This window comes from Oryzias latipes, chromosome 17, assembly GCF_053564925.1.
Source record: "Oryzias latipes strain Hd-rR chromosome 17, Olatipes_Hd-rR_3.1".
Classification (NCBI taxonomy): Eukaryota; Metazoa; Chordata; class Actinopteri; order Beloniformes; family Adrianichthyidae; genus Oryzias; species Oryzias latipes.
Window position 1 is genome coordinate 1,662,267 of NC_136253.1, and position 27,237 is coordinate 1,689,503.

At 41.1% G+C, this 27,237-nt stretch overlaps 1 protein-coding gene and 1 long non-coding RNA gene across 3 annotated transcripts in view; one reads left to right on the forward strand and one right to left on the reverse strand.

The window, feature by feature from the left end:
- Positions 1 to 4,408: 4,408 nt before the first annotated feature.
- The window catches only part of LOC105357365 (cyclin-Y), an 86,035-nt gene continuing 63,206 nt past the window's right edge, over positions 4,409 to 27,237 (reverse strand). For both annotated transcript variants that reach the window (XM_078935587.1, XM_023965167.2), the window contains exons 2-10: positions 23,167 to 23,241; positions 15,503 to 15,537; positions 14,783 to 14,877; positions 14,668 to 14,703; positions 14,316 to 14,373; positions 9,884 to 10,003; positions 9,490 to 9,656; positions 9,165 to 9,327; positions 4,409 to 5,906 (exon numbers count right to left, since the gene is read on the reverse strand). In XM_078935587.1, the coding sequence (XP_078791713.1) occupies positions 5,790 to 5,906; positions 9,165 to 9,327; positions 9,490 to 9,656; positions 9,884 to 10,003; positions 14,316 to 14,373; positions 14,668 to 14,703; positions 14,783 to 14,877; positions 15,503 to 15,537; positions 23,167 to 23,241 (866 nt within the window). In that variant the 3' untranslated portion in view covers positions 4,409 to 5,789. The remainder of the gene's footprint in view (positions 5,907 to 9,164; positions 9,328 to 9,489; positions 9,657 to 9,883; positions 10,004 to 14,315; positions 14,374 to 14,667; positions 14,704 to 14,782; positions 14,878 to 15,502; positions 15,538 to 23,166; positions 23,242 to 27,237) is intronic.
- Positions 11,330 to 12,437, forward strand: LOC144986884 (uncharacterized). The gene is made up of 2 exons (XR_013650755.1): positions 11,330 to 11,728; positions 11,828 to 12,437. It is a non-coding gene; the product is annotated as an uncharacterized LOC144986884 (long non-coding RNA).

Below are 27,237 nucleotides of genomic sequence, written 5' to 3' on the forward strand. Positions count from 1 at the left end.
GAGCACATAATTATTGATAGAAGATTCATAACTCCCCAGGAACTTCAAGACAAACATGGAATAAATAACTTCTTGGAATATCAGCAACTTAAATCAATTATTACTAAAAAGTTTAAATAGAGAGACAACGATTTAAAGCTACCAGATGTAGTTACCACTCTGATCAATTTCTCAATGAATAAAACTCTCTCCAAAATATACAAACTTTTATGCAATTTAGATAACAATATTTCACTTACGACAACAAAATGGGATGCGGATTTGAGCATCAGCACAGATGAAAGCTTCTGGTCAGAACTTTGTCTAAACACCTTTAAAATGACAAAAAGTCCAAATCTGCAGCTAATCCATTTCAAAACTCTACACAGAATTTACTACACTGGACAGAGGATGTTCAAGATGGGTCTCAGTAACTCAGACATTTGCGAGCACTGTGATAGTAATCTACCCGACAGTTACATGCACGCACTGTGGTTCTGCACGCCTGTCCAGGCTCTCTGGCAGCAGGTATGTGCCGATCTATCAGTCTGGCTTAAGGTTTCAATCACAGCTTCACCGTCACTTTGTGTGCTTGGTGACATGAGTGCCATTGATATAGAAGAAGAATTAGTATCTATTATTTTCATAACTCTTTGTATTGCCAAAAAAACTATTTTAATAAATTGTAAAAACAAGACAAATATAAATATAAGTCAACACAGAAATCTGCTGCTTGATCATATCAGCTTGGAAAAAATGTCAGCCCAAAGTTCAAGTAACTTTGAAAGAATTCAGTCTCTCTGGTCTCCCATAGCTAACTCCATGACTTAGGGGGTGGGGGAGCCTGGTCGTCGCTGCTCCTTGCCCTTCTGCCGTGGTTCGGGGTGGGGGTCGGGGCCTCCTGTGCCTGGTGGGGGGTGGTGGGGGCTCCGTTGGTCCAGCGGCGCTGGATGGGCTGCCCATCTACACCTGGGGCTGGGATCGGCCCTTCCCTGCCTCTGGGACGGGACGGGACAACCCTTTTGGGACCCCCGGTCGCTCTGGGTGTCATCCGCTCCGGCTGCGGGGTCTGGGGTGGGGTTGGGGGCTTGTCGGCCCTGTCCTGTGGGGTCCCGTCGATGCCTGACCAGAGCTCTTCAAGGGCTGGCGTTTTGGGGTGGGGACCTGGGGCCTCATTTATAAAACTTTGCGTAGGATTTGCGTCAGAAGTTGCGTACGGTGAAACATAGGACGTGCGTACGCACAGAAATATTCGGATTTATAAAACCGTGCGCACGCACATCCTACGCATCTTTCCCTTTATAAATCACAACCGATTCTAAATGCAGCGCAGCTTTTGCGGCTACATGACACGCCCATAGTTGCCCATAAATAGTCCTTGAAACGCCCACAAATTAATATTCATGGCTTGCTAAATCTTGGCAAACACAGAGAGGAAATCAAAAAAACGTAACTTCACTCAATGTGAAGTAGAAGTTATCGTTGGCGAGGTGGAAAAGAGGAGAAAAGTGTTGTTTGGATGGCACAGTGTGGGCATTACTAATGCCAAAAAGGCACGTGAGTGGCAAACGGTGGCAGACGCCGTAAATGCTGCAGCCTCACAACCTCGGACCGTGGCCGAAATAAAAAAGAAATGAAATAAATGATCGGACATCAAAGTCGAGGCAAAAAAACGTCTAGCGCTGCATCGGCAGAGTGTGTCTGCCACGGGGGGGGGGGGGGGGGGGGGTGTACGACGACGACGGAGCTGACCCCTCTTGATGAGAGACTGGCGGCTATTATTGGGGAATCCCTATTAAGTCCCCCTTATCGGCATCCCCCTCCGCCTCAGTCACCGAGTGGTGACTGACGCGGAGGGGGACGCCGACGCGCAAGACGCACCGGGTGACACAGGTAAGAGAAATAATTAAAATGAATGCAGTCAAGTCACATGTATGCAGGCTACACAATTACAGATTATTAATATAGAACAATTTTATTTTAGTTGCTGCGTGTTCCAGCGGGGCCAGTGGTTACGATGCTGCAGCTGAGCAGCCGCCTGGACCCAGCGTCTCCATGGCACGCGGCTCTCAACCCTCCAGCAGTGGGCGTGTCCTCACCGATGCAGTCCTTGAAATGCAGAGGGAAGTCAGTAGTTCAATCACATCACAGAGGTGGCCAAGGAGTTGGGCGAAATCAAGACCGCCCCGACTGAAATAAACTGCACGATGAGGGAATTCTTAAATAAATAATATTTTCCACACCTTTTGTTGTTCTTTACAAGCGACGCATCACTTCCAAACGCTGGCGCACAGCAGCAGCATTTGGCTCAAAAGCGTGGGGATGGGGTTCAGGGTCGGGGCCAACACAGCAATCCGCGCCAAGGGGTAGAGGCACGTTTTAAAGCTGTGCCACATTGTGTAGCACGGCACATGCCAGCACGATTTGGCACACACTGTCACTTTCACGTGTTTCTTCCATCTGCCGACGGTGTCGCCGTTTCTCATTTCCCCCGTTTTTGTGCGTACGCCTGGGTCAGAGCTTGCGTGGAGGACCGCACATTTTCCCGTCAAGTTTGCTTTTTATAAATCTCAACTATTGCATAGAGAGTGGCGTACGCCTTCTTTTGTGCGTACGCAACGTTTATAAATGAGGCCCCTGGACTTGCTCCGGGGGGGGGGGGGGGGGACGCTTTCTGGCTCCTCTCTCTCTGTGTGGGGTGGGCGGTGCTGGGCCTGGGGTGTCGGCGCCTCCGGGGTTGGCGACCCTGGGCTGGCCTGGCCCCTATGCTGGGGGGGGGGGCTGGGGGACAGCTGTTTGACCACCGGGGGACAATCTACTAGCTGTCCCCAACTTACCCCCCTCCTCATATAACCTCATATTAGGGTGAGGGGGTGGGGGGTTTAGCTTGCGATGCGCCTTGGGGGGGGGGGGGGGGGGGGCTACTTGGCAGTGGCCCCCTCCTATGGTTGCCGTATGGAGTGGGCCCCCCCTCTTTCGGTTTTATTTGCACCTTAGACATGTAGGGCCGTTGGTAGGGGGGTGCTTGGACATCACTGCCAGCAAGCAGCAGATGTCCTCCCAGTACCCTACCCGCCAATTTTAACCGCACTTTAGACATTTAGAGTCCCTTGGTGGGGAGGGTGAGGGGACATCACTGTGAGTAATCAGGAGATGTCCCCTTAGTGCCCTACCCGCCAATTTTAACTGCACCCCCCTTAGTAGACACACCCCTCCCCCCTCAATATATACATTCCAACATAAACACACACACATGCACACACACACCCTCTCAAACACACATACACGCACACACATTTTGCAAGAAAGGTGGGACCTAGGACCATCTGTCCCCTACCCCTTCCCTGGTGGGGGGTACGGGGCCCTTGGCAACGGCTGCCGTGTCCCCTGGGTGCCGGCTTCCTGGGCCCGGCGGTGCTCTCTCCACGCAGGGAAGGGGTTCACATTACACCTGAGCCAGGGGTGTTCGTGTCCCTGGGGGGTGGGTTTTGGTCCTTGCCCCTGAGCGCTGGGCCCCGCCAAATTTTCAACTGTGGCTGAGCCTGGTTGAGCCATGTTTACAACAACCCTTGTGGGCCCCCTTTTTCCCCGAGGTGCCCCCCTCCTGGGCAGGGGCGGCGGGCCCCTGCCTTAATCTTCCCTGGACCAACCGTGGGCCGGGTGGGTGGCTGCCTGGAGTGCGGTGCGGGTCTCCCTTGGGGGGTCCTGGCTTGTACCTGGGGTTGGGGCGGGGGGATGCCCGGAACTCATGGGTGGTGATGGGGTGCTCGTCTGGGGCTGTGGGCGTCCTTCTCCGGTGGGGCCCTGCGTTGGGCTCTCCCGGCGCGGCGGGGGGGGGGTGCTCTCTTTCCCCTCGTGCCTCCCTGCTCTCTGGGGGCCTTGCGGCGGTCCTGCTGGCCCTGGCCTGGGTGGCGGATTTGGTCGCCCGGGGGGCGGTTGTTCCCTGCCTGCTCCCGTGTGGCGTTGGGGGGTTCCGGCTGCCGCTGCTGCTGCGGCGGGGGTCTTGGTGTGGGGGTGGCTGGGCACTCTCCCTCCTTCTTTTCACATTCCATTTTAGAAGAACATAAACACTCACCTGAGCACAGGTGTTAGCTCACCTTTGCACTAATAGTTTGCGTGATAGAATGAATGAAATATTTCACAATAGTTGGTTTTAAAGCATAAGTATGCGTGTGAACACTATCTGTTTTGTGTACATGTTGACTTGTTGACAGGTGGACATTTTTGCAGCTAGCAGGTGTGTTGATAACATTTGAGTGTGTGTGGACAGGCCCCGCCCTTTTTGTACTACATTTGAACCTTGCTGTAATGATAAACAACCAGTAAACTTGTTGCTTTATGCTGCTTCATGGTCTTATCCCCCCCTCCTATTATCACCCTCCTACCCCCCCCCCTCTCTAACATCCCTCTTTCTTCTTCCCTTCTTTCCTTTTCCGTCCGGTCCAACACCAAAGATTTTCAAACATGGTTGAAATCAATAAAGTTTGGCCTCAATTACAAAAGGGGTTTATTCAGTCATGCCTCTGGTTTGTCTGAAGATTAATAACCCCTGTTGTTAAAGTAAAATATGTCCAACACAAGAAGCCCTCAGCTCTCATCTGTCTGCCCAGCTGTTGGACAGGACAAGTTAAAAGAAAAAAAAAATCTCTTTTTCTTAGTTTCAGAAAGTTAAAAAAAAATGCATACCAACTTTATGTGACCATTTGTCTGGTTTGATTTAGTCAATGCAGGAGTCCTGTGACTAAATATTTTCTGTAGTCACATTTATGGACTGTTGATCACTGTAATTTAGGGGAAAAAAGTAAACTGTTTGGCATATTTACCACATTAGTTGTTTAAATCTAAAACTGATTCCCAGCTTTGCAGCTCAGTCAGATACAACCCTGTGAAAAAAATCAAGAATTTTTGTAAATACATAAATCTGTTCACTTTTTTGTTTTTTTCATAAACCAAAATCTTTGTGTCTCAGTTTTAGTTCTACATACATTTTTCTTAATTTAACAGTTTTGTGCCTTAATAAAAAACAAACAAAAAGAAAACGTACTAATGTCTCTGCCTGATCTATAAAAACACACAATCAGTCTCATTTTAACGTTTGAGCAAACCCTTTTCTCCTCTTTACACACAAATGTGGTTTTGTTTTTCACGCTTGATCCAAAAAAATTGATCAAATCAAGCTAAATATAGAACTTGAGCATTTTCTGGATTACTTTTCAGTCAGTATTATTAATGAACAATGGTAACACGTGGGAAAACTGAAAATGAAATAGGAAGCATCACAGTTCATTAAAACAATTAAAACCCACAACCTGAGTATAAAGAGGTGCACCTGAAATACTGTAAACCTTGAAGATTTCTGAAGGACGAAACAGTCTAACACTTTTATGATGCAGAGTCCTGTTAAATGGGAATAAATAACCAGGAAAAGCTCCAGTGCTATGCTAACGTTTGAACAAGAGAACAACATCGTAAAGTCCTATCTATGGTTAAGGTCGAGCCAGAAATGAGGTCTTTACATAACAAATTCACAAAAGGAGCTCAAGGCTTTGTCTTGTGCTGGAGTCCCTTTATGGTCAAACAATAGATTTTCTATTCCACCTGGCTGATAAAATCCAGAATCGCTGTGAACAGATTAGTTGAGGCACTGTGGAGGTGTCACACAGATTAAGGTAGAAATCTTTCCGGATTTTCCCCGATCGTCCAAAACTTGACGTTTTTTTTCCCAAGCTCTGTGTCCAACCCGAAAGAAAAAACGTAGAACCTGGAACAAGCCCATTTGGGGCAGTCTTTGGTGGCCACCAGTCAGGATGTTAGGAGAGAATTGCAGGTACCCATCTCCTCCCACAGAGGTTGTCCATGCTGGCTGAGCGCTTCCTGGCGGCTCTCCTTATGTCTTTGTACTTGTCCTCACATAGCCTGGAAATGGCCTGCAAATAGAAAATAATAGACTTAAACTAAAACATGTTCAACTTCTAAAATGAATAAGTGTGAAACTTTCAAAAACTAATCTCAGATGACTCTCAGATTAAACCTTTTAGCTTCACTATTTGTTTGTTTTTACATTTACTGCCTTAAAGGGTTTTAGTATGCATGTCTATGTGTATCTGTCTGTATTTTAGTGTTTTATTTGTCATTATCCTCACCTGCCAACATGAGATGAGATGCCTGCTTCTGATAAAAATATGTATTCACTATAAATGAAATTTATATGATTTTAATCAAATGAATCCTTTATATGATCAAAATGTGTATTCTGTATTCTGAATATTTCCTGTTTAATTACAGCGTAAATAAAGTACTAATTTGTGCATAACTTTGCAAAGAAAAATCTAATAATTCAACACTTAGTATTACATTTAACATTTCTGTTTTGAATCCTACTTTCCTTTGTCTTGAATTCAAAATCTCCTGTTAACTTACTGTCAAATATACATATATCACTGTAACCCAGTAATGTATTTTTGATAGTAACCCAGCCAAGTGGGCCCCATATGGTTTAAAAGTGGACAAAAAATGTGGACCCCAAATGGGTTTGTCTGCAGTTTCCGTGGTGGCCCACCTGTTTTTTCCCACATTGACATAAGTGGGCACTCAGTATGCTGGCTACGCCAGCCAGCCGCCCAGTGGACAGGACATCAGAAAAATGTCTTGTAATTGTTGATAAAAGCCTTTGAAATGTATCAAGTGTTTTTTAATTAGAATTATATGTTATAATTATATTATTATTCCTGTACATCACAGAAACAACTGAAACAAAGATCTAAAAGCAGTTTATCAGCAAATGTTGTAAAACTAATATTTGTGTCATTCTCAAAACTTTTAGTCATGATTGTACATTCATATTTTTTGTTTTTGTTTTTTTGGAGTCGTACTAAACCGCTTTACCTTTTATATTCCTCATTGGTCCAATATGTTTTCAAGGATTCAAGGGTTTTTTATTGCCATTGTCAGCGAACAAAACAGTTTGACAGACTAGGAATCTGCTGCGGTGCCAATGTGCCACATACAACACTTAGGAATAAAAATGAACAACGGTAAGCAAAATGAAAAATAACACAATGGTCAGAACAATAAATAGAAATAAATGGTGCAACCAGTGCAAACAGAGGATGAAGAAGGTGCAGGTAATGGACTGGTAACTGGACATATAAGTGAAAAGTGTAATGGGGGAGGGATTAAAAATTGTGCATGAGTCTGACTGCAGAGGGAAAGAAACTGTTCTTATGTCGTGAGGTTCTGGTCCGGATGGACCTTAGCCTCCTGCCCGAAGGGAGTGGTTCAAGTAGACCATGTCCAGGGTGAGAAGGGTCGGCTGCTATTCAACCTGCACACCCCCAGGTTCTGGAGACGTCTTCCATCCTGGAGAGATGGAAGACTGCAGCCTATCACCTTCTCAGCTTAGCACACAATAAGCGGCAGTCTGTTTCTGTCCCTGGTTGTAGCTCCAGTGTACCACACAGTGATGGAGAAGGTGAGGATGGATTCTATAATGGCCGTGTAGAACTGCCCCATCATCTGGGCGGGCAGTCTGGCTACCTTCAACTGCTGCAGGAAGTACATCCTCTGCTGGGCCTTTCTGAGCAGGGAGCTGAAGGACAGCTACCACTTAAGGTCCTGAGTGATGGTGGTGCCGAGGAAACGGACAGAGTCCACTGACTCAGAACCGGCCAAAAAATATCCTGAAACGCTAAAAAAGATAATCGCAGAGAATAATTATCATCCGGATGAATGAATGATGAATGAAACAGGCCTTTTCTGGAAGAAGCGACGCTTAAAACACTGTGCTGCTGCTGGACTGACTGGACTGTGCCTGCCCAAAGCTTAAATAACCCTGCAGCATCTCTGGTTCTTAACTGATGAAAGAGGAAGAACGGACTCCTGGTTTTAAGACACAGTGACAGAGTGACACTCCTATGGTTCCTTCAATTGCTCTTAATAAATAAATAAAACTCTTTATGTTTAGGAATACAATGTTCTTTACATTTTAATAAATGATTTACAAAGCATCAGAAATGTTTCAGAAGGGTTTTTGATGAGTAAGGATCGGTGACGGACATTCTTCAGCCACGCATGCATGTTAAAACATCGCTCACTGAGCGATGTTTTAACATGCTGACCCACACCTCCCAAAACGTCTGCATTACCACCGCATCATTCATCAGCAACAAAGAAAACATACCTGACGTTATCAGTGGAAACATGGCAGTGCCATGGCAAAGTCGAATTAAAATATTGAAGAAATGTGTTCAATCATGACATGTAGCAGTTAGAATTTTGTTAAACGCTGCAGATTTGGTCCTTAGTTTAAAACGTGACAAAATTTAAAAATATGTAGGTTGACTTTTCTTTAACACTACATGACTGATAAACATGGTGCAACATAGTGAAAATGGGACATTTTTTCTATGAAATGTAGTGATGGAAGGGATCATCTGAAAATGTAAAAATTACTGAGATTAATAAAAGGGCTGAATATTAACATCTGCTTCCCGCCTTGTTGTCATTGTTGATAATTATTGTGAGAAATCATTGAAGTGATTAATTTTTTCACATATATGAGTATCATTAATCATTATTAATAAATAACTAAAAGCAAACTGTAAAAATGTGTTATTTTAGGAGCGCCTGCACTAGTAGCCCTTCGTATGACTCTGTACCAATAAAGTACCTCTCAGTTTCGCAAAGGTTGGTGACCCCTGATGTAATCAGATGGGTGACTACAGAATCTTTAAGTCAACAGTTTAACCCTTGTGCTATTCTAGGCACTTTACCATTGGGAGTTGGGTCATCTAGACCCACTAGACAGTGCTCTGAACCTTTTTTCTTCAATGATTTGTGATCTTCACTGGTGTCCAAGGATTACATGAAATCTTTCCACCTTTATCCACCTTTGTCATGGTAGGGAGAACACCTCAATGGAAGGGGGGGTCATCTAAGATAGCACAAGGGTTAAATGTGGGCAGTTGGTTGTCTAGTTCCGTAATACTATAAAGTCAGGATGTGAAAGTGTGTGTCCGTAGGTGAATAGTGAAATGTGATTGTAAAGAACTTTGAGCTGCAAAGCCAGAAAAGGGATATAAAAAATATATGGCAATTTAGCACATTAGTACTACACCAAGTCATTTAATTATTCACAAAAACACCACCAAAAAAAATTTTAAATAACTGAAAGAAGCTGCAGTCACCTCCAGTTTTTGGGCCTTCTCTCTATTCAGTGGCTCCAGTGGAAAGCTCAGGTTGTTGGACTCTGACAGTGACCGCAGGTCAAAGTAGTACTTGGCATAAACGCTGGACGGCACATTGATGTTGAACTGCAGCAGCTCCAGAAACTGACGCTCTAGTTCATTCCTGACAAGAGAATTTAAGGTATTTCTAATAATGCAAAAAAACCACAGCTTTCTCAAGCAGTTTGGTTTGTCCCATATGGGCTACTGTAGACAGAGTAGTGCAAGATTTTGGATATAATCCTCTGGTAATAGGAGATGCTCAAAAAGAGGAAAGGCAGCTCACATGTCTTCCACGGTAATGTCTTTGAGGATCTGGCAGTAGTCGACGTTCCACACAGCCTGGTCATCCCAGACCTTTGAAGCCAGAAGAATGGCTCCAAGAACGATCCTCTTCCAGTTTCCAGGACAAATGTCTAGCTCTGCATAAGTCAAGAGTCTCTCCAAATAAACCTACAGAAACATGTTACATAAAAAGGCAGTATAATTTTATTTCAATGGAAAAATTGCCTAATTAGATTCAGATATATTCATTTAATTAGATATCAAAGGAGAAAAAACTTAACTATGGTTTTGAATGTTAAGAGTTTATACAATAGATGGCAGGATTTCCATTCATTCTTTTGTGTAAATCTGGTTTCCATGGTTAGTTCCGATTGTCTGCAGCAGTGAAAGCTTACCAGTGTGACGATGGCGCATTCAGCTGTGAGCTGAGCAGCACTGAAAAGTGTTCTGACAAACCGATAGATCTGCTTCTGGTCCGGGTCGTGCTGGTTGTAGTCCAGAGGAACCTCTGATTTCTGGAGAAATTAGAGACATTGACATAAAGCGAACCCTTCACAGCTTTTACAGGAAATGCTTTCTTTGACTTTATATAGTCTGTCTGGAAAAACAAAAACATTTTTAACCGTATTTAAAAAAACAACAACTGAAAAACCGAATTATAGTCAAAACTCGGAGAAATATCATTCATGTCAGCAACAAAGCAGAGAAGAAACTCTAGAACTTCTAGAGTTCTTGTATCAGTGAGACATAAGACACATTTGACAGAGCAGCAAGTTGATAATGCTGACTTGTGGAAGAATCAGCAACTGAAGGTCTTTCTTTACAGTAGAGGTGTACGGATTAAATGATGAATTGCTCAATCTGTCCGAGGCAAGTTGTTAAACCTATCGACCTATACTATTACAAAACCGTCACAAAATGAAAATATCAATTGTATTGATATTGGAAAACACCATTTGGTTTGAGGCACAGTAGGTTTATTTACTATAACGTAAGAATGATCAAGTGCATCACAGTGGACAGCACACATGTGATGGCTGCAGAAAATGATTAAGCCATCAGTACAGTCCAATGTGTGGAAAACCCTGAGTATTGCGAAAACATGTGACCATGGAGTCTTTTAGAATGTTCTAATAATGTTCCCTTTGTACTTTTTTGTTGTGGAAAAAACTTCATGAAGCTGTTTGTCGTTAATTCTTGTTTACTTGTTTGTTTGTACACATATTTAATTTATACATGAATATCTTGCAAGAAATACATGGAATCTGGAAAACTTCACCCTTATTACACAATTTCTGACTAAAGATGTCCAAGATCCATTGTAAGTCAGTGAATCGGATAGTTTAAAATGAACCAAAATAGACTTTGAATCAGATCAGCAACTACCAATTATGATATGAAGCAAAATGTTGTTTAAATGAATCGTTACATCACTACTTTACAAATGTTGTTTCCTTGTTTCCCAGAACTGTATATATGCTTCTGATTTCCTGTACTCACCCAACATAAGTTCAGGTACTCTTATTTACACGTCACATATTTGGTATTTTGTTTACATATCCTTTTTTCTTTGAGCTCACTACCTGTAGGTGTGTCTGCGAGTGCATTCAAGAGGCCCAGCTGAGATTGACTGCTAAGTTGATCTCTGAGCTCAATCAAGTGGGTTCAAGGGGGGAGGGTGGATATTTGTTTGATTTGTTACATTTTTTTTAAGTTACTTTGTTATGTGTAGTTTAGTTAAAATGTGTTCAATTTAAAGTGTAAGAGCAACCTCTGTGCTTATAACTGGTAATTGAGGTTTAGGTGGGAAGTTTCTTTGTTTTTATTTCACTTGGTACGGTGGCCGACAGGGCTCACACTACATACAAATGGAAAAACGCAACGGCATTACCCGAAGCGCGACGAAATTACCCGAAGCACAACGGCATTAAGAGACAGCGCAGCGGCATTACCCGAAGCACGACGACATAACCGCAGCATTAGCATTAAGCTCAGCACAACGGAAGTGAGGACTTTTTTTTCCGGGGGAAAAATAAAAGCCTGGCAGATTCAAACTATTCGGTACGACAGAATTTTAGGGCCACCAAAAAAAGTAAAATTATGAAATTTTAAACCGTAAATTTATGAGAAAAAAATTGTATTTTTACGAGATTAAAGTGGAAGTGAGCATACAGGGCAGCAGCAGCAACAAGTGAACGCTGCAAAGCAGCAGAGCAGACCGACTAAACTTAGTTGAACAGGTGAGCTGAATGTTTATTGATAACGTTCCAAATGTCTGGAAGTTTAGTTGCTTGATTTTTGATTTATTAATGTTTTATTTTTTGATGGGTGGTTTGCAGGATCTCTGCAGGCGATGAAGCTTACGGCGACAGTTATGGAGTGTGCGCGCGCTGTGTGTGTGTGCGTGCGTGGGTGCGTGTGTGTGTGTTGGAGACCCCGCGTGCATGTGTGAGAGCACGGGCGAAAGAGGGGGGTGAGAGCGCGGAGCGGGAGAGTTTGCGTCTATATTGTGTGATCGAGGACTGAGAACCTTAATAAAAAGATGGTGTCCCTCCCCAGAAGAAGTATTTTGTCTTATTAACTCGCTCTAGAGGCTGAGGATCCGAACGGGAAAGTGAACCCCAAACGAGGATCCGTCTTCGGCCCTGGAGAAAATCTCCCCTGCGTTTCCGACCACAGTCAGAAAGAAAAAAAGAGAAGTCATCGCGCAGGTTCAACAGTGTCCCTGCAGCTGTCCACCTGAATTCTTTCTTCCTCCATTAAAGATCATTCCTCTTTATTGTTATATGTTATAACGGGACATTTCATCTGCAGGAGGGGGCGTATGTAAGACTGTTTACTTCTGCATTGGTGTTCGGATGACAGGTTCATGTCGTAAGGTGACAGATGAACTTCAGGTTATGTGAATGAAAAGGAAAATAAAGGCTGCAGCGGTTCTCTACACCCAAATGTGTCTCTGAGCTCCTTATTTTATATATGAAACTCCGCTTTACTGACACCGAACTCCGGAAAACCGGTTTACACTGAAAATTATCTGATTTTGAGTCGCCAAAAGGTTCAGAATCTCATTGTTTTTTTTAAACCTATCCGGGAAAAAAACTTCAGAAAAGGCTCCACATAATCGATGACTTTTTTCTTGTAAATGTTTTAAATCGTAAATTCACGAGATAAAAAGTTGTAAATTTACGAGTTTTTTCCTAGTAAATTTACGACTTAAAAGTCTTAATAAAAAAAAAGACAAAGAGCGTTAGCTCCAGATGTCACTGTGGAGAGCTGAGTACATTTATTTTTTTAGACAAACGTATTTGTAAGTAATCTAGTAAGAATACACCCTAATCTTGTCCAAATATCACGTAGAAGTGTCACACAAACGTAGAGATCTGATCTTTAATGGAGGAAGAAAGAATTCAGGTGGACAGCTGCAGGGACACTGTTGAACCTGCGCGATGACTTCTCTTTTTTTCTTTCTGACTGTGGTCGGAAACGCAGGGGAGATTTTCTCCAGGGCCGAAGACGGATCCTCGTTTGGGGTTCACTTTCCCGTTCGGATCCTCAGCCTCTAGAGCGAGTTAATAAGACAAAATACTTCTTCTGGGGAGGGACACCATCTTTTTATTAAGGTTCTCAGTCCTCGATCACACAATATAGACGCAAACTCTCCCGCTCCGCGCTCTCACCCCCCTCTTTCGCCCGTGCTCTCACACATGCACGCGGGGTCTCCAACACACACACACACCCACGCACACACACACACACAGCGCGCGCACACTCCATAACTGTCGCCGTAAGCTTCATCGCCTGCAGAGATCCTGCAAACCACCCATCAAAAAATAAAACATTAATAAATCAAAAATCAAGCAACTAAACTTCCAGACATTTGGAACGTTATCAATAAACATTCAGCTCACCTGTTCAACTAAGTTTAGTCGGTCTGCTCTGCTGCTTTGCAGCGTTCACTTGTTGCTGCTGCTGCCCTGTATGCTCACTTCCACTTTAATCTTGTAAAAATACAATTTTTTTCTCATAAATTTACGGTTTAAAATTTCATAATTTTACTTTTTTTGGTGGCCCTAAAATTCTGTCGTACCGAATAGTTTGAATCTGCCAGGCTTTTATTTTTCCCCCAGAAAAAAAAGTCCTCACTTCCGTTGTGCTGAGCTTAATGCTAATGCTGCGGTTATGTCGTCGTGCTTCGGGTAATGCCGCTGCGCTGTCTCTTAATGCCGTTGTGCTTCGGGTAATTTCGTCGCGCTTCGGGTAATGCCGTTGCGTTTTTCCATTTGTATGTAGTGTGAGCCCTGTCGGCCACCGTAACTTGGTTTTGGTTTAGTCTTTTAATATTTAAGTGGCTATTTCCTTGCTTGAAAAATATTTTTGGTTGAGGGTCATGTCCTCTGTAAGAACTTGTCTTGAAAAAAAGAAAACATTAAACAACAACAGAAATATAGCCATTTCGTAGAGAACCCCCTTGTTTTCAAGAACACAGCTTCTCTCACACACTGACAAATTGAGACCTGGGTAGCAAGAAGACTCTGGGTGACCAAAACCTTACATATGCGAATGCAGACTTGAATGTAATCATTCTTAGTGCTCCTTGCAAGTCAAACTTAAATTAAAACTTCTGACTCTTGAGTCTTTATAGCAAACAAGAGTACAAATTAACAGCACTTCTTACAGTGCATTTGCAGAAAGTTTCCTGACAAGCAATCAAACATGGAGGAAATTCAGCATTAAGGAGGGAAAGTTTGCTCTGTTATTTCCTATGATGCTGACAATTGTGTCAATTCGACAAAAAAATTCATAGATTATTGATGAAATCGAACTTACAGAGAGCGGGTGAAGCTTCTCATCAAAGATCTCTAACAGCATTCCAACGTTTTTATCCCTGCAATAGGAAAAATTAGGGAATGTTCTTTATTTAAGTTTGAGAACATTAATTGATTCAAGTAACTTTGTGTGTGTATTTTGAGGAACTATAATGGCTAAAACAGCAAAGTTTAAAAAGTTTATTACTAAGCTATTTATCTACGAGTTACATTTACCACATTAAATCAGAGAACTCACACCACATGACTGACTACAGTAAACTATACCTCATATGATGTTAAGTAAAAAATATTGGTGTAAAATGAAACTGTAACAAGGCTGCTGATAGAAAGTAAGTGTTGTAAACCTTTACCTGTTTTTTATGTGGTAGTAGATTGCCAGTGCTACACTGTAGGGAGAAAAAAACATGTTCATCAGAGAATGTGTGACAATTCTTCTTCTGCAGAGCTGTTTGTCCATCTTCTAACCATTTGATGGTGTATTTGAGGCTGGGCCGGCTGACTGTGTTCTCGTCCAGGAAGATGGTTGAGCAGGAGCTGTATTTCCGCCTCACTGGGCCATGCTGCAATAAACACACATAGTGGTTGCAAAAGAGTTCCTTCACTACTCACTACGTATTGCATCATATATTACGTTTGTTCATTTTGTATTGCTGTCTAAATCTACAATTCCAAAATCCAGTGCTCTAGAAATGTCTCTGACAAGAAATTAGTGCACATTGATTCTAACTAGATTGGCAAATATAGACCACGTTTGAACAATTTTCATGTAATAAAAAAAAGAAAAACACATTTGAATGTATTTTTTATAAACCAATAATGTTCTTATCTTCAGAACACAGTGGATTCATAAACAGTCTTTGTAAAATGTTCATATTTATTTGACTTTTACTCTGGGAAATCAGTAATCATCTGTGATCATCAGGGTATCCAAATTGCTTTTAAAATTTGATTTGATTTTAAAATTGATAGACCTGCACTAGTTTTTCAGCAGTTAGGAAGGAAATTATAGTCAGTGACTGTTATCATGGTGTCCAGGGTTTTCTCTTTAGCTTAACCTGCATAAAACAACTGAATTTTGGGGGTTTTCTGTGTCTGAGATTTTAAACCCATGATGACATGCAGCAACAATTAATTTTTCGACCGAAAACTTTCAGAAATGTAACTTTAAGGGAACATATGACTCACATTGTTGATGAAGAAGCCTTTTCGTTTTTCTTGCACTGTAAAAACAAAGATATGTTAACAGTAAATAAAGTTATTTTCTCCAACTTGTGCTGTTGTCACACAAAGCAAAGCATACCATACAGTATTAACTGCAGACCACAAACAGACTTTCAGAACCTAGTATTCTGAGAGGTTAAAAAACACCATGAGAGTCCTTTGTGAAGTCACCAGAGGGAGACTAATCCTTTTTACTTACCATTTCTGTTGGAACTTTCTAAAAAAGAGGAACCATATTCTCATTTAGTCATTAATTATAATATATATATATATATATATATATTATAAAACGGTCACATTTATCAATGAAAGCCAATCTCTACCACCTAACATGAACTCAGCCAACACAATCCTTATTCTAAAACCAGATAAAGATCCCAGTAGTCCTTCAAGCTATCACCCCATTTCTCTAATCAATGCAGATGTAAAAATTATCTGCAAAGCAATAGCACAGAGAATAGAAAAAATCATTCCTCACATAATTCACTTTTCGACCAAACTGGATTCATCAAAGGCAGACACTCGGATGACAATCTCCGCAGACTCGTTAACATAATAGACTTTGCCAGCATTAAAAACCAGGAAATGACCATAATATTGCTGGATGCTGAAAAAACTTTTGACAGAGTAAATGGGAAGTTCCTTATTGCTGCCCTCCATAAGTTTAGTTTTGGAGAATCATTCATCAGTTGGATTAAAATATTATATCACAACCCCAATGCATCAGTTAGAACATAACGTCGACATTATGTATATTACATTATAACGTCGTTCTCCTTGATGGAGAACGACGCCCACCCCATGTATGAGTCTGTGTCCTCACTGTGCAGCTCCTTCAGCGTCAGACTGAGACATCCTAAGTGTCTGAAGGAGCGACACCGCAGGTCGTTTCTTCCTGCTGCCGTTAGACTTTACAACCTTGGCTGCTCCCAGTGAACCACGTTAATCAACATCATCGACTCTGTCTTATCTTACCCTGTGCAATAACCGATCATATGATCATCCTGTGCAATATTTTGGAATGTATGTGTGTATATTGTGTATATAGGTGCTAATACTTACTCCATAGTCTTTTTCTTTTATATACTGCTCTCTGTTCCTGTACTGCTGCCGCAATAAGGAAATTTCCCCATCGTGGGACTAATAAAGGAATATCTTATCTTATCTTATCTTAACTAATAAACAGACTTCCAACAGGTTTTTTTCTCGGAAGAGGAACCAGACAGGGTTGTCCACTCTCTCCTTCTCTTTTTGCTATATTTATTGAGCCTCTAGCTGCAGCAATAAGACAGAATGAGAGCATTAAAGGAATTAAAAGTAAACACAGCCATCATAAAATTAGTCTCTATGCAGATGACATGTTACTGTTTTAAGTAATTTACATTCTGTAAATGAAACAGCAACAATCATTAATGAATTCTCCTCCATATCAGACTATTCCATTAATTGGAATAAGTCTGTTTTATTACCACTGAACAGTAATGCGGAGCAAAGACTCACAATACCAGTCAAATCAGGCAATATAAAATATCTAGGTATTTATTTTTCCCCCAAACTATCAGAACTGGTGCAGCTAAACCACATCCCATTACTGAAAAGCATACAGGACGATCTAACCAGCTGTCCCTTATGGGCAAGGTAGCCATGGTCAAAATGAAAATCTTATCTAAAGTTAATTATCTATTCTCAATGATTCCCACAAAATGGTTCAAAACATTAGACTCATCCATATCAAGCTTTTTATGGAACAATAAACCTGCAAGAATTAGTCTAAAAACTTTAAAATCCGCAAAAAGCTGTGGAGGATTAGAATTACCTAACTTCCACAATTACTTTCTTGCAAATAGATTACAATACATCTTAAAATGGTTAAAAAATAATCCAGAAACCAACTCATGGTTAGACTTGGAACAGGTGTTATGTGGAAAGATCAACCTGTCAGATCTACCATTTATTATCCAAACAGTTAAAAAACAGGATTGTTTTCTAAGTATTAATATAAACGCCACTTTAACAGCATGGTGGGAATTTCTCAAAATATCAAAATCATCAGTTCAACCGTGCAAAATGACACCCATCTGGAACAACCCAGACATCCTCATAAACAAAAAAATGATTCACTTCCCAGCTTGGCAAGCAGGGGGCGTAACACTACTAGAGCACTTAATTATTGATAAAAGATTTTTAACTCCCCAGGAACTACAAGACAAACATGGAATAAATAACTTCTTGGAATATCAGCAACTTAAATTTATTATTACTAAAAAGTTTAAATACAAAGACATTGATTTAAAGCTACCAGAAGCAGCTACCTCTCTGATTAATTTTTCAATGAATAAAACTCTCTCCAATATATACAAACATTTATGTAATTTAGATAATAACATATGCGGGGTCTGGGGTGGGGTGGGGGTGGGGGCTTGTCGGCCCTGTCCTGTGGGGGGGCTTTCTAGGGGGGGGGGGGTGCCAACTATTGGTACGGGACCTTGGGGGGTTTTATTTTTTCTTTTATTTTTTTTTATTTTATAGTTATTTTTCCACAATGCGTCGAAATCAACAAATCTCACAATACAGAATGTGGAAAAAATGGACATCCCAGAAGCAGCTGCTTATTATTAGGGGTCCAGCATTTTAGACAAGCATAAAAATACAAAAGATAAGTGGCGGAAGGAAAAGAAAAGAAAAGAAAATAATTTCATAAATAAAATATACTAATAGAATGCGAGAAATGATGGTAATATAGTGGAAAGTGTTAGACAATAGGGACAATGAATTTGAACAACATAAACTCTGGCGTGTGGCCATATAAGTGTCAACAGACAGAAAGAAATCACAAACACGTTAATAGATGGTTTCGGTTGGAGCAGCATTTTCACAGTATGTTGACAATAATAACAGTTTCAGTTTCCTTTTAAACATGTACATTGTTGCAGACTGTTTAACGTCATTTTCTAAAATATTCCAAGTTTGTGGACCTCTAATACAGACAGAGAAGCTTGTACATTTTAATTTTCTGTTTTTGCCTTATAGCATATGCTTTCCCCTGGTGTCATGGTGATAAGAGGGCAAAAAAAGTGGTATGAGGTCACACAAACGACTATTTAATTTATTAACAACACTGTACATCGTGCATGCATTATGATACGTGTTGAGTTCCGGTAACTTAAGGAGGCTGTATCTGTGGAAGAGTGGATCCGTTGGGGAATTTGGCGTGGACCAGGTTATTGCTCTTATTGCTTTCTTTTGTGTAATCAGGAGTTTTGCCGTGTAGGTAGAATATGTGTTATTCCATATGATGTTACAGTAATTCAGGTGGGGCTCAAACAGTGATCTGTACAATGTTAGCAATGCATCTGATGGGAGGATGTGCCGAATCTTATAGAATAAACCAACAAGTTTGGATAATTTTTTAACTAGTTCATCTATGTGTTTTTTAAAATTTATAAATTGATCTATGTGGATTCCAAGAAATTTGATCGAGTCCACCTGTTGAAGAGATTGCCCATCTATATTTATGTTCAATTTCCTGTAGGTGGATTTGTGTCTGGATGTGTGGAATATGATAAAAAAAGTTTTGCTCGTGTTTAATGACAATTTATTGCATTTGAACCAAGTATCTACTTTTACTAGTTGTTCATTTAAGAGCTTTTCCAATAAGTCGATATTTCTATGTGACATGAATAAACTAGTATCGTCTGCAAAAAGTATTTTGTGGATGGCTCCAGAACAGCAAACAAAATCATTTATATAAATTATGAAAAGAAGTGGTCCCAATATGGATCCTTGTGGTACACCCGTTTGAATGTTGAGTTTTTGTGATTTTAGTTCATTAACCTTTACATATTGCTCTCTTCCACAGATATAACTCCTGAACCACTGGAGCGCTAATCCCCTGACCCCGTAATGCCTTAATTTGCTGAGTAAGATTTCATGATCTAGAGTGTCAAATGCCTTAGAAAGATCCAGAAAAACCCCAATACCATATTCACCTCTTTCAAAGGCGTCATTGTATTTTTCTACAAGATAGCCATACCCGTGGTGCTGTTTTTCCTAAAGCCATATTGTTGTGGCACTAATACATTGTGTTTTACAAAATAGTCTGATAATCTTGAGTACACAACTCGCTCAAATACTTTGGAAAGAGTTGGCAGTATTGATATGGGTCTGTAATTTTTAGTATCTTTTTTGTCCCCAGACTTATATATGGGTATTATTTGAGCTATTTTAGTAATTTTTGGGACTTTGCCATGTGTTAAAGAAAGATTAATGGTGTAAGCGAGAGGTTCTGCAATTTCATTTACTATGGCTTTGATGATGTTACTACTTATGTTATCAGCACCAACTGTGTAGGACGATCTTAGCTTGTTTATAATATTCACCACTTCTGTTTTACAGGTTGGTTTTAGAAAGAATGAATTTGGGTAATTTCCCTGAAGATAAGCATTGTAATTTGCACCACCTGGTGGATGAATGTTTTGAGAGAGACTTTTCCCAACTGAACAGAAATAATTGTTAAAAATATCGGGTAAACTGAGATTGTTTGTTTGACATTGCTCTAAGGCATCAGGGATGACTGTAGTTTTTGTTCTGCGGCTGAGAATGTCATTTAACACCCTCCAAGACTTTTTTTGATCTCCAGATGCAACCTTGAGTTGATGGGTCGGGGCCTCCGCTGAGGCAATCGGCGGTTGCCTCGGCCGGTTGGCTGCCTCGGTCCCGTCGAGGCCTGACCAGAGCTCTCGCAGGGCCGGCGCCTGAAGGTGGGGGCCTGGATTTGCTCCGGGGGGGCGGCGCTTTCTGGCTTTTCTCTCTCTGTTTGGGGTGTGTGGTGCTGGGCCTGGGGTGTCGGCGCCTTCGGGGATGGGACCCCTGGGCTGGGGGGACCTGGCCCCTATGCTGGGGGGGGCTGGGGGACAGCTGTTTGACCACTGGGGGACAGTCAGTGCCCTACCTGCCAATTTTAACTGGCAATTGGCAGTTGACGATGTTTGCAGACAACCATCGGAGGGGGGGCTGTTCTTATATATATATAAGATAATTGCTATTCGTTATTTTACTTTATTACTTTATTTATTTTACTTCCCAACTAATGACTCATCCGCAATGATCCACTATAAACTGAGCGAAGTGACTTTAACAAAAAAAGTAACAAACAAAATAGACAAGAAGTGGTCTGCTCCCGCACTTAACTAGTCAAGTGGACCAGCGGAGCACGGACTTACAGCTTTGTGTCTGAGGGGAAGGGGGGGGGGTGCTTTGTTACATGAGCGGTATGTGTGGAAGATTTAAGACTGCGATCCGTCCCGCAGCTCTAGGGGTACAAGCAACCGAACTCAGAACCGGGTCTAAAAGTGTGTGTCTGAGCACAGCTCGGATCGTCAGCACTCACAGCGGTTTGAGCTTCAAAGCAGAAATATCGCTCAGTCCTTAGAAACCGTTCAATCACATGGATTTGTGTTTCCAGTCGTGTCCCGACTAAATAAAGGCTGATGTTATTCCCACATGTTTACGTGCATACAGGATGCAGATTGCAGCGCCACCCAAAGCTAATGTTATTAGCCCGTGTTAGCATACTGTACTGCTAAACCTGGCTTCTTTCCGGCTCCGTTCAGAAATAGCACTGACCACACGGATTAAAATTCAAATTATGAGCAAACAGGTGTTTCATAATAACCGTAACATTATTAAAAGCATGTTTAGAAGATCGTCTCGTATATTACCGAGCTGACATGTCAATGTATATAGCCGCTCGGCACTGTTTAATATTGTTTTGTATTGAATTGTTACATTCAATAAAGTTTGAAAAAAAAAAAGCCGCTCGGCGGAACTCACATCCTCTTCCGGTTTTTCAAACCATACTGCGCATATGCAAATTATTTATTCCGACCGAATGTGTGACCCCGTGTGAACGTTTGTTATATTCTGAAAACATTTTTCTGGGCCCGTGTACACGGTTGGATTCTAATCCGACCATTGATCCCATCAAGATATTTTGCACATGTAACCGCGGCTTATGGTGTCGACTCGGAATGTGGCATCACGATGGTGTCTCGTCTATCGGCACAACCCTAGTGCCCAAGAACCCCTTAAAAATAATAAATAAATAATGATATCTCCTGTGGCAAGTGGGTCAGTAGCGGTTCTAGGTACACGGACTACGGGCAGTACGGGTAGAACAGGCGGTTGCCCGGGGCGCCAACTCATAGGGGGCGCCGGCTCAGTTATAGTTAGTTTCCTTATATCACGGTGTTTGGAACGGCCTGAAACCAGTAAATCAGTTCCAACAAAAATAACAGCTAAAGCTTGTCTTTAGCATTGTAGCTCCCCGCAGAATCCAGTGTCAGACCATAGAAAAAGTGAACAAAATATTGAAGCTCAGAGAAGTGAGTCTGTCTGGCATCGGCATCAGTTTTTGCCCTACATCTCCCACGATGCATTGGGTTGAAGTGGCAGCGTCTCTGTAATAATGCTACTCTGTTAATTGTCATAAAGCACAACGAATGCACACATTAGTCTGTTTTAGCAGTTTTTCAAATCTTCTTGATGAAGTCAGAAGTAAACAGTTTGGTTCTCCTTCATGATTTGTGTTTATCATTAACAGCCAGACATCCTAGTGTTTGGTCCAAGTCATGTTTCTAACTAAAACAGTTTTCTAATAGTATGTGTAATCAAGTAAAAATTCAGCTTCACTTTTGAAAAAATTTGAAGAGTTAAGCTAAAATATAAGCAATAAAAAAAAACAGGATTAAGGCCAATTGGGCAACAGACATATTTGGTCTGTTTTGTGTAAAATTGATCACGCATGTTCTGATCATATACCCTGTTTTAAAAATAAATCAGTCTTAAAAAAGAAGATATTATTGCTTTCTTTTGGTTTTTTTGAGGTTACATAAAATTTCTTGCTAATAAACTGGAAGGAAAAACAACTACCTGGGCATATTTTCAACTACTTTAGTTGAAATTTATAATTGAAAACTATCACAAATTTTATTACAACATACAGTGAAACAAACTGCAGAATCCTGCTTTTTTTCTGCCTCAAATATTAAAAAAATGCATGTGAGATCTTAGAGGGACTGTACATCAATACATGGAGTCTCCTTTTTTTTGTACAGTTTTTGATGTTGGTTGGCCGCAGGATTTTTGTCTAGGAAAAAGTGTGCCTTGTCTAAAGTAAGGGTTGAAAAACACTGCTCTAAGCAGTAATGGACTCCTGCTGGGCCTTAAATGGCTCCAGGTCAGCTGTTTAACATCTCATATCACCTTTTGTTTGCACTCCTTCCAACATGATGCTCAAGCTCTCAATCAGTGGCTTGAGGGCTGCAGCATAAATTAACACACATTAACAAACAACATCATAGCCTGTGATTGAGCCTTTACTCACAGTAGGCCGTGAACAAATTATGCGGCTAATTATTAAGCTAAGGAAAACCAGCCTTTCTCTGTTTCTGCTAACAACGTTTTATGTCTGAACTAATGCAGATTGCATCTAATTATTTTCAGGTCAATGCCTGTTTATGGGATGAAGGATCGTGACCTATGCACAGAGAAATAATTCATGTTTTGGTGTGCATGGGTAATTTTTTCTAAAAAACAAAGTAGCATTTTTGAACAAAACAGTTACTCACCCTCATTCTGAGATCTGCTGAGGAAGATAGTGCTTGCCTTGCCTTGTTCTGAAGGATTGTACTCGATGTTCAGGTCTGGAAAAAAAAGAATAATATCTGTGTTATTCTTAGAAATGCCAAAGACAACAAAATCGATATCAGAATATTGGTCTGTGCAAGTACTGTGAATCTTGGAGAAAACTACGGCCTTTCTTTTGGTACTTATTGACGAGTTACAGAACTGGCAGACATTAGGAGAAATTCATTGGCTTTAACTATATTTATTTAAATCCTACAATTTACGGAGCCAGTTTAGCTCGTGCTGGTTTGCGGCGCCTTCCGTCCGTGAAACCAGGGTTCGAATCCAGGCTGCTCCCTATTCCCTTCTCTGCTTCTGTGCCAGTCCCAAGCCCGGATAAATTGAGAGGGTTGCGTCAGGAAGGGCATCCGGCGTAAAATATTGCCAAGCTAACCATGCGACTCATCCTCGAAACAAAGTTGAATATTCATCCACATTCTACAATTAATTCTAACCAACAATGCACAATATGAATATAGCCCAATTAAACAATTTAGCAATTTATGTTTAACCCTTTAACACCAGAGCTGTCAGGAACTGGAGGTAAAGGATCCAAACTGTGGGAGACTGGGTTTGGTGGCAGACTACAAAAACTTAAACATGACAAAACAATGAGAGCAATAAAAAGGGTGGCAAAGCAGAACAGCCAACAGAACTGAGCAACTGAAGACCAGACAATTACACTGAGGGTAATTAACTACATGAAGATAGCTCTGGAAGAACAACCTGAACCTGGTGTGACAGACAAAGGGCAACTCAGAACATAAAAACAAAACAACAGCACCCTTACAGGGGTTTTAGCTCCAGCGTTGATGCTCTTTGAATTACAGTTGTTGGCAGCCTAGCCTGCCCCCCCCCCTCTTTATTTTGTTTATTTTGTGTAAGTAACTGCAGTTGTCATGAAAGCAACGCAACGACAAGAGTAGGCTTGCTCAAGTGAAAAGATGCGTGTGAGAGCCGGAGGAAAAAGGTTGCTCTGCTTTGTGCGTGCGCTGAGTTTGATGAGACAGAAATCACATACGTTTGGGCTGTATAGACAATTGTGTTCGGGACGGAAAGAAACAGCTACTAGCCCTGTTCAAGTGTAACGGTATCCCGTCTTGTTCAGTTACCATATACGTCCCGACTGGGACCAGACCAGAAACAACAGCAGTTTCCAACTACAGTCTGAAGCCTGAGGCTGAAAGGTAACACACCTCTTCAAATGCAAATAATGTAATACCAGTGGATTCTGAAGTGGTGAAAAGAACCCTTGTGCTGATAAGCAAGATTTTACAATATTTAATCAACATAACTCAGTTGATTCCGCGACAAAATCTGTTGGAATTACATTTACTGCGTAATCAAAGTGTTACGGTAATTCAAAAAGTGTGTGTTATTTCCTGTCTCTGGAGACAACACCTGTGCTTTTTATTTTTCCTTTTTTCAACTTGTCCTGCCCAGCAAATGAACACAGATTTCAACTGAGTGCCTCTTCTGATGGACATGTTTTACTTTTACAATCAGGCTCGTGTGATACTTGCTCAAGTGTTTTGACATAAGCACCTATTGTACTTGGAGCTAATCTTTATTAGTTGAGATTTATTCATGGATAACTAAATGTATTAACGTAGTTATAGTCCTGCCCCTTATGAGTCTAATTATTTTATTTATTGTGAATTTGGGTTTATTTGTTCATCATATTTGAACATATTATGTATTACATTTCATGACCATTGTCAAACATGAATTAGTTTTATTGTGTTTACTTATTCGTTTATGGAATATTGCTCATTGAAAAATTGTTTTCAGTGAGTGATCCGTTGTTAACCTGATCAGACGTGTTTTGGATTTGTCCATAGCCATAGCTGTACTGCCTTTGGCAACACAAACACCGTAGCTGTGTGCCACATGCCCCTGCCCAGCTGACACCTGTTACAATTGGGGGCTCGTCCACGGGATTATTGTTGTGGAAGCAACTGCCAGGTGAAGAGTGCAAGTGTTTAGAGTGCCCAGAACTTCAGGGAAGGCTACAGCCGACGTGTGTCATCCAGAGAGTCTCTACAAACTTTGAAATGTAATAGTCACTGATAATCTTTTTGATAAATTCCAGAAATCCTTTCTACGGTAGAATCAGAAAATGTTTGAAAACTTTTATTGTATTCAAAAAAGTCTTCTTATATCATAAAATGCTGTTTTGTTTTTACTGTATATTCAGCATAAACCCCGTCCGCCTGTCTGCAGTGAGACTTCCGGGTCCGGAAGTTTGGAACTGCAAATAATGTTCTGGATGTTAAAGTGAGTGTTTCCACACACAAAAAACAGTCCAGCTTCGTTGCAATATCCCAACTGGGACAGCATTTATTAACACCGTCGGCCTGTCTCTCTTATTCACCGGTCTCACCTCGAGAACTTCCACATAAATAGACAAACTATCATTGCCCTCTAGTGGCAGGTCCATGAACTTAAACAAACAATATACCATTTTGTTACACTGGCCACTGCTCAAAATGTAAAATCCATTTTATTACAGTTTTTCTCCATTGGTTTGGCTCATTTCTTGAAACAGAAATTACATTCTCAAAGCTCTAAGATCATTTGGCAAATCAGTCTTACAGTTTAGCACAACACCTCACCTCACCAGCTCACCTGCAAAATCTAATATATCTCCTAAACTGTTTATTCATGCTTCAAAACTAAATTCCTTTCCCACGTAAAGAGTCAGTGCCACCAAAATAACAAATATCTTTCTCAATTGCTTTGGCTCATTTCTTGATCAGACCGAACGTTCTCAACACTCTTTGTGCTTTTGCCAAAATAATGTGGATGGTTCAGCACAACACCGTGGTTCACCTGCAAAAGCTCATATCTCTCCCAAAACAATTCACTCATGTGTCAAAACTAAATTTCCTTCTCGTTTAAACAGCCAGTGCCTCCAAAATACTTTGTCCCTTTGGCATTGTGTAAGCACTGCAAGTCAGAATGATTAGATGTTTGGTCACTATAGCAGAGGACTATTGAAATATCCCTCATGTCCACCTTTCAGTCTTAGCTCAGTCCTTTATTGACAATGGTAACTGTACTGTTTTTGTATAGCTAACAGAATACAATTTTGTATAAAACTGAAAAAAAGAAAAAGGATTTTAGGGTAAGAGTAGCCTCTTAGGTTTACAGTAACAGCACACATTGCATTCATACTGCCAAGGAAATTGTAACCATTATCATTCACACACAAAGTAACTTTCATACATCAGAGTAAAAAGAAAATGTTTACAGCATAATATACTTTATAATTTAAACACAAATAAAAAACAATGAAAATGATATGCAGCCTACAGTGCTGTAAATAATGCTTGACTTTCACATCTAACAGTTCTTCACTGGTCGCTGTCCTCACCCTCCCTCTCCTGGCCATCGTCCTCACGCTGCTGTCTGTCTGGCCACAGATTCTCGTCCACATCACAGCGTAGATTCTCCCTTGCGATGCAACGAGGGAAAAAACGGCGTGCATGTCGCAACCATCCCCTACACCAGGGGTCGGCAACCCAAAATGTTGAAAGACCCAAATTGGACGAAAAAAACAAACAACGAACATTTCTGGAGCCGCAAAATGTTATAAGCCCTATTTTAGCCTTATAATGAAGGCAACACATGCAATATGTATCTATATTAGCTATATTAGCCTACTATCAAAATGACTAAGTTGTTACAAATACATAATGAGCATTATTAACAATTAAATGTTTATTTGCCCTGCAGTGCATTCTGTGGAGAACGACGCGTCACGTGACTGCTCTGTAGTGGAAGTTTAACTTCATTACAATATTAATGAATTATGTTTCATTGCTTTGATAAAATTAAAGAAATGTAATAAAGAAATCCGATTTTTGATTTCATTTTTATTTTGAGGATTCGAACAAAAAACAAAATGGAACGTGCGTGACGTGCCCCTTCTCTGGTAACTAAATGCAATAACATAAACGCAGCCTGCGTTTATAAAAAAGAAAACAGCAGCCTTTTGAAAAGGTAAAGTA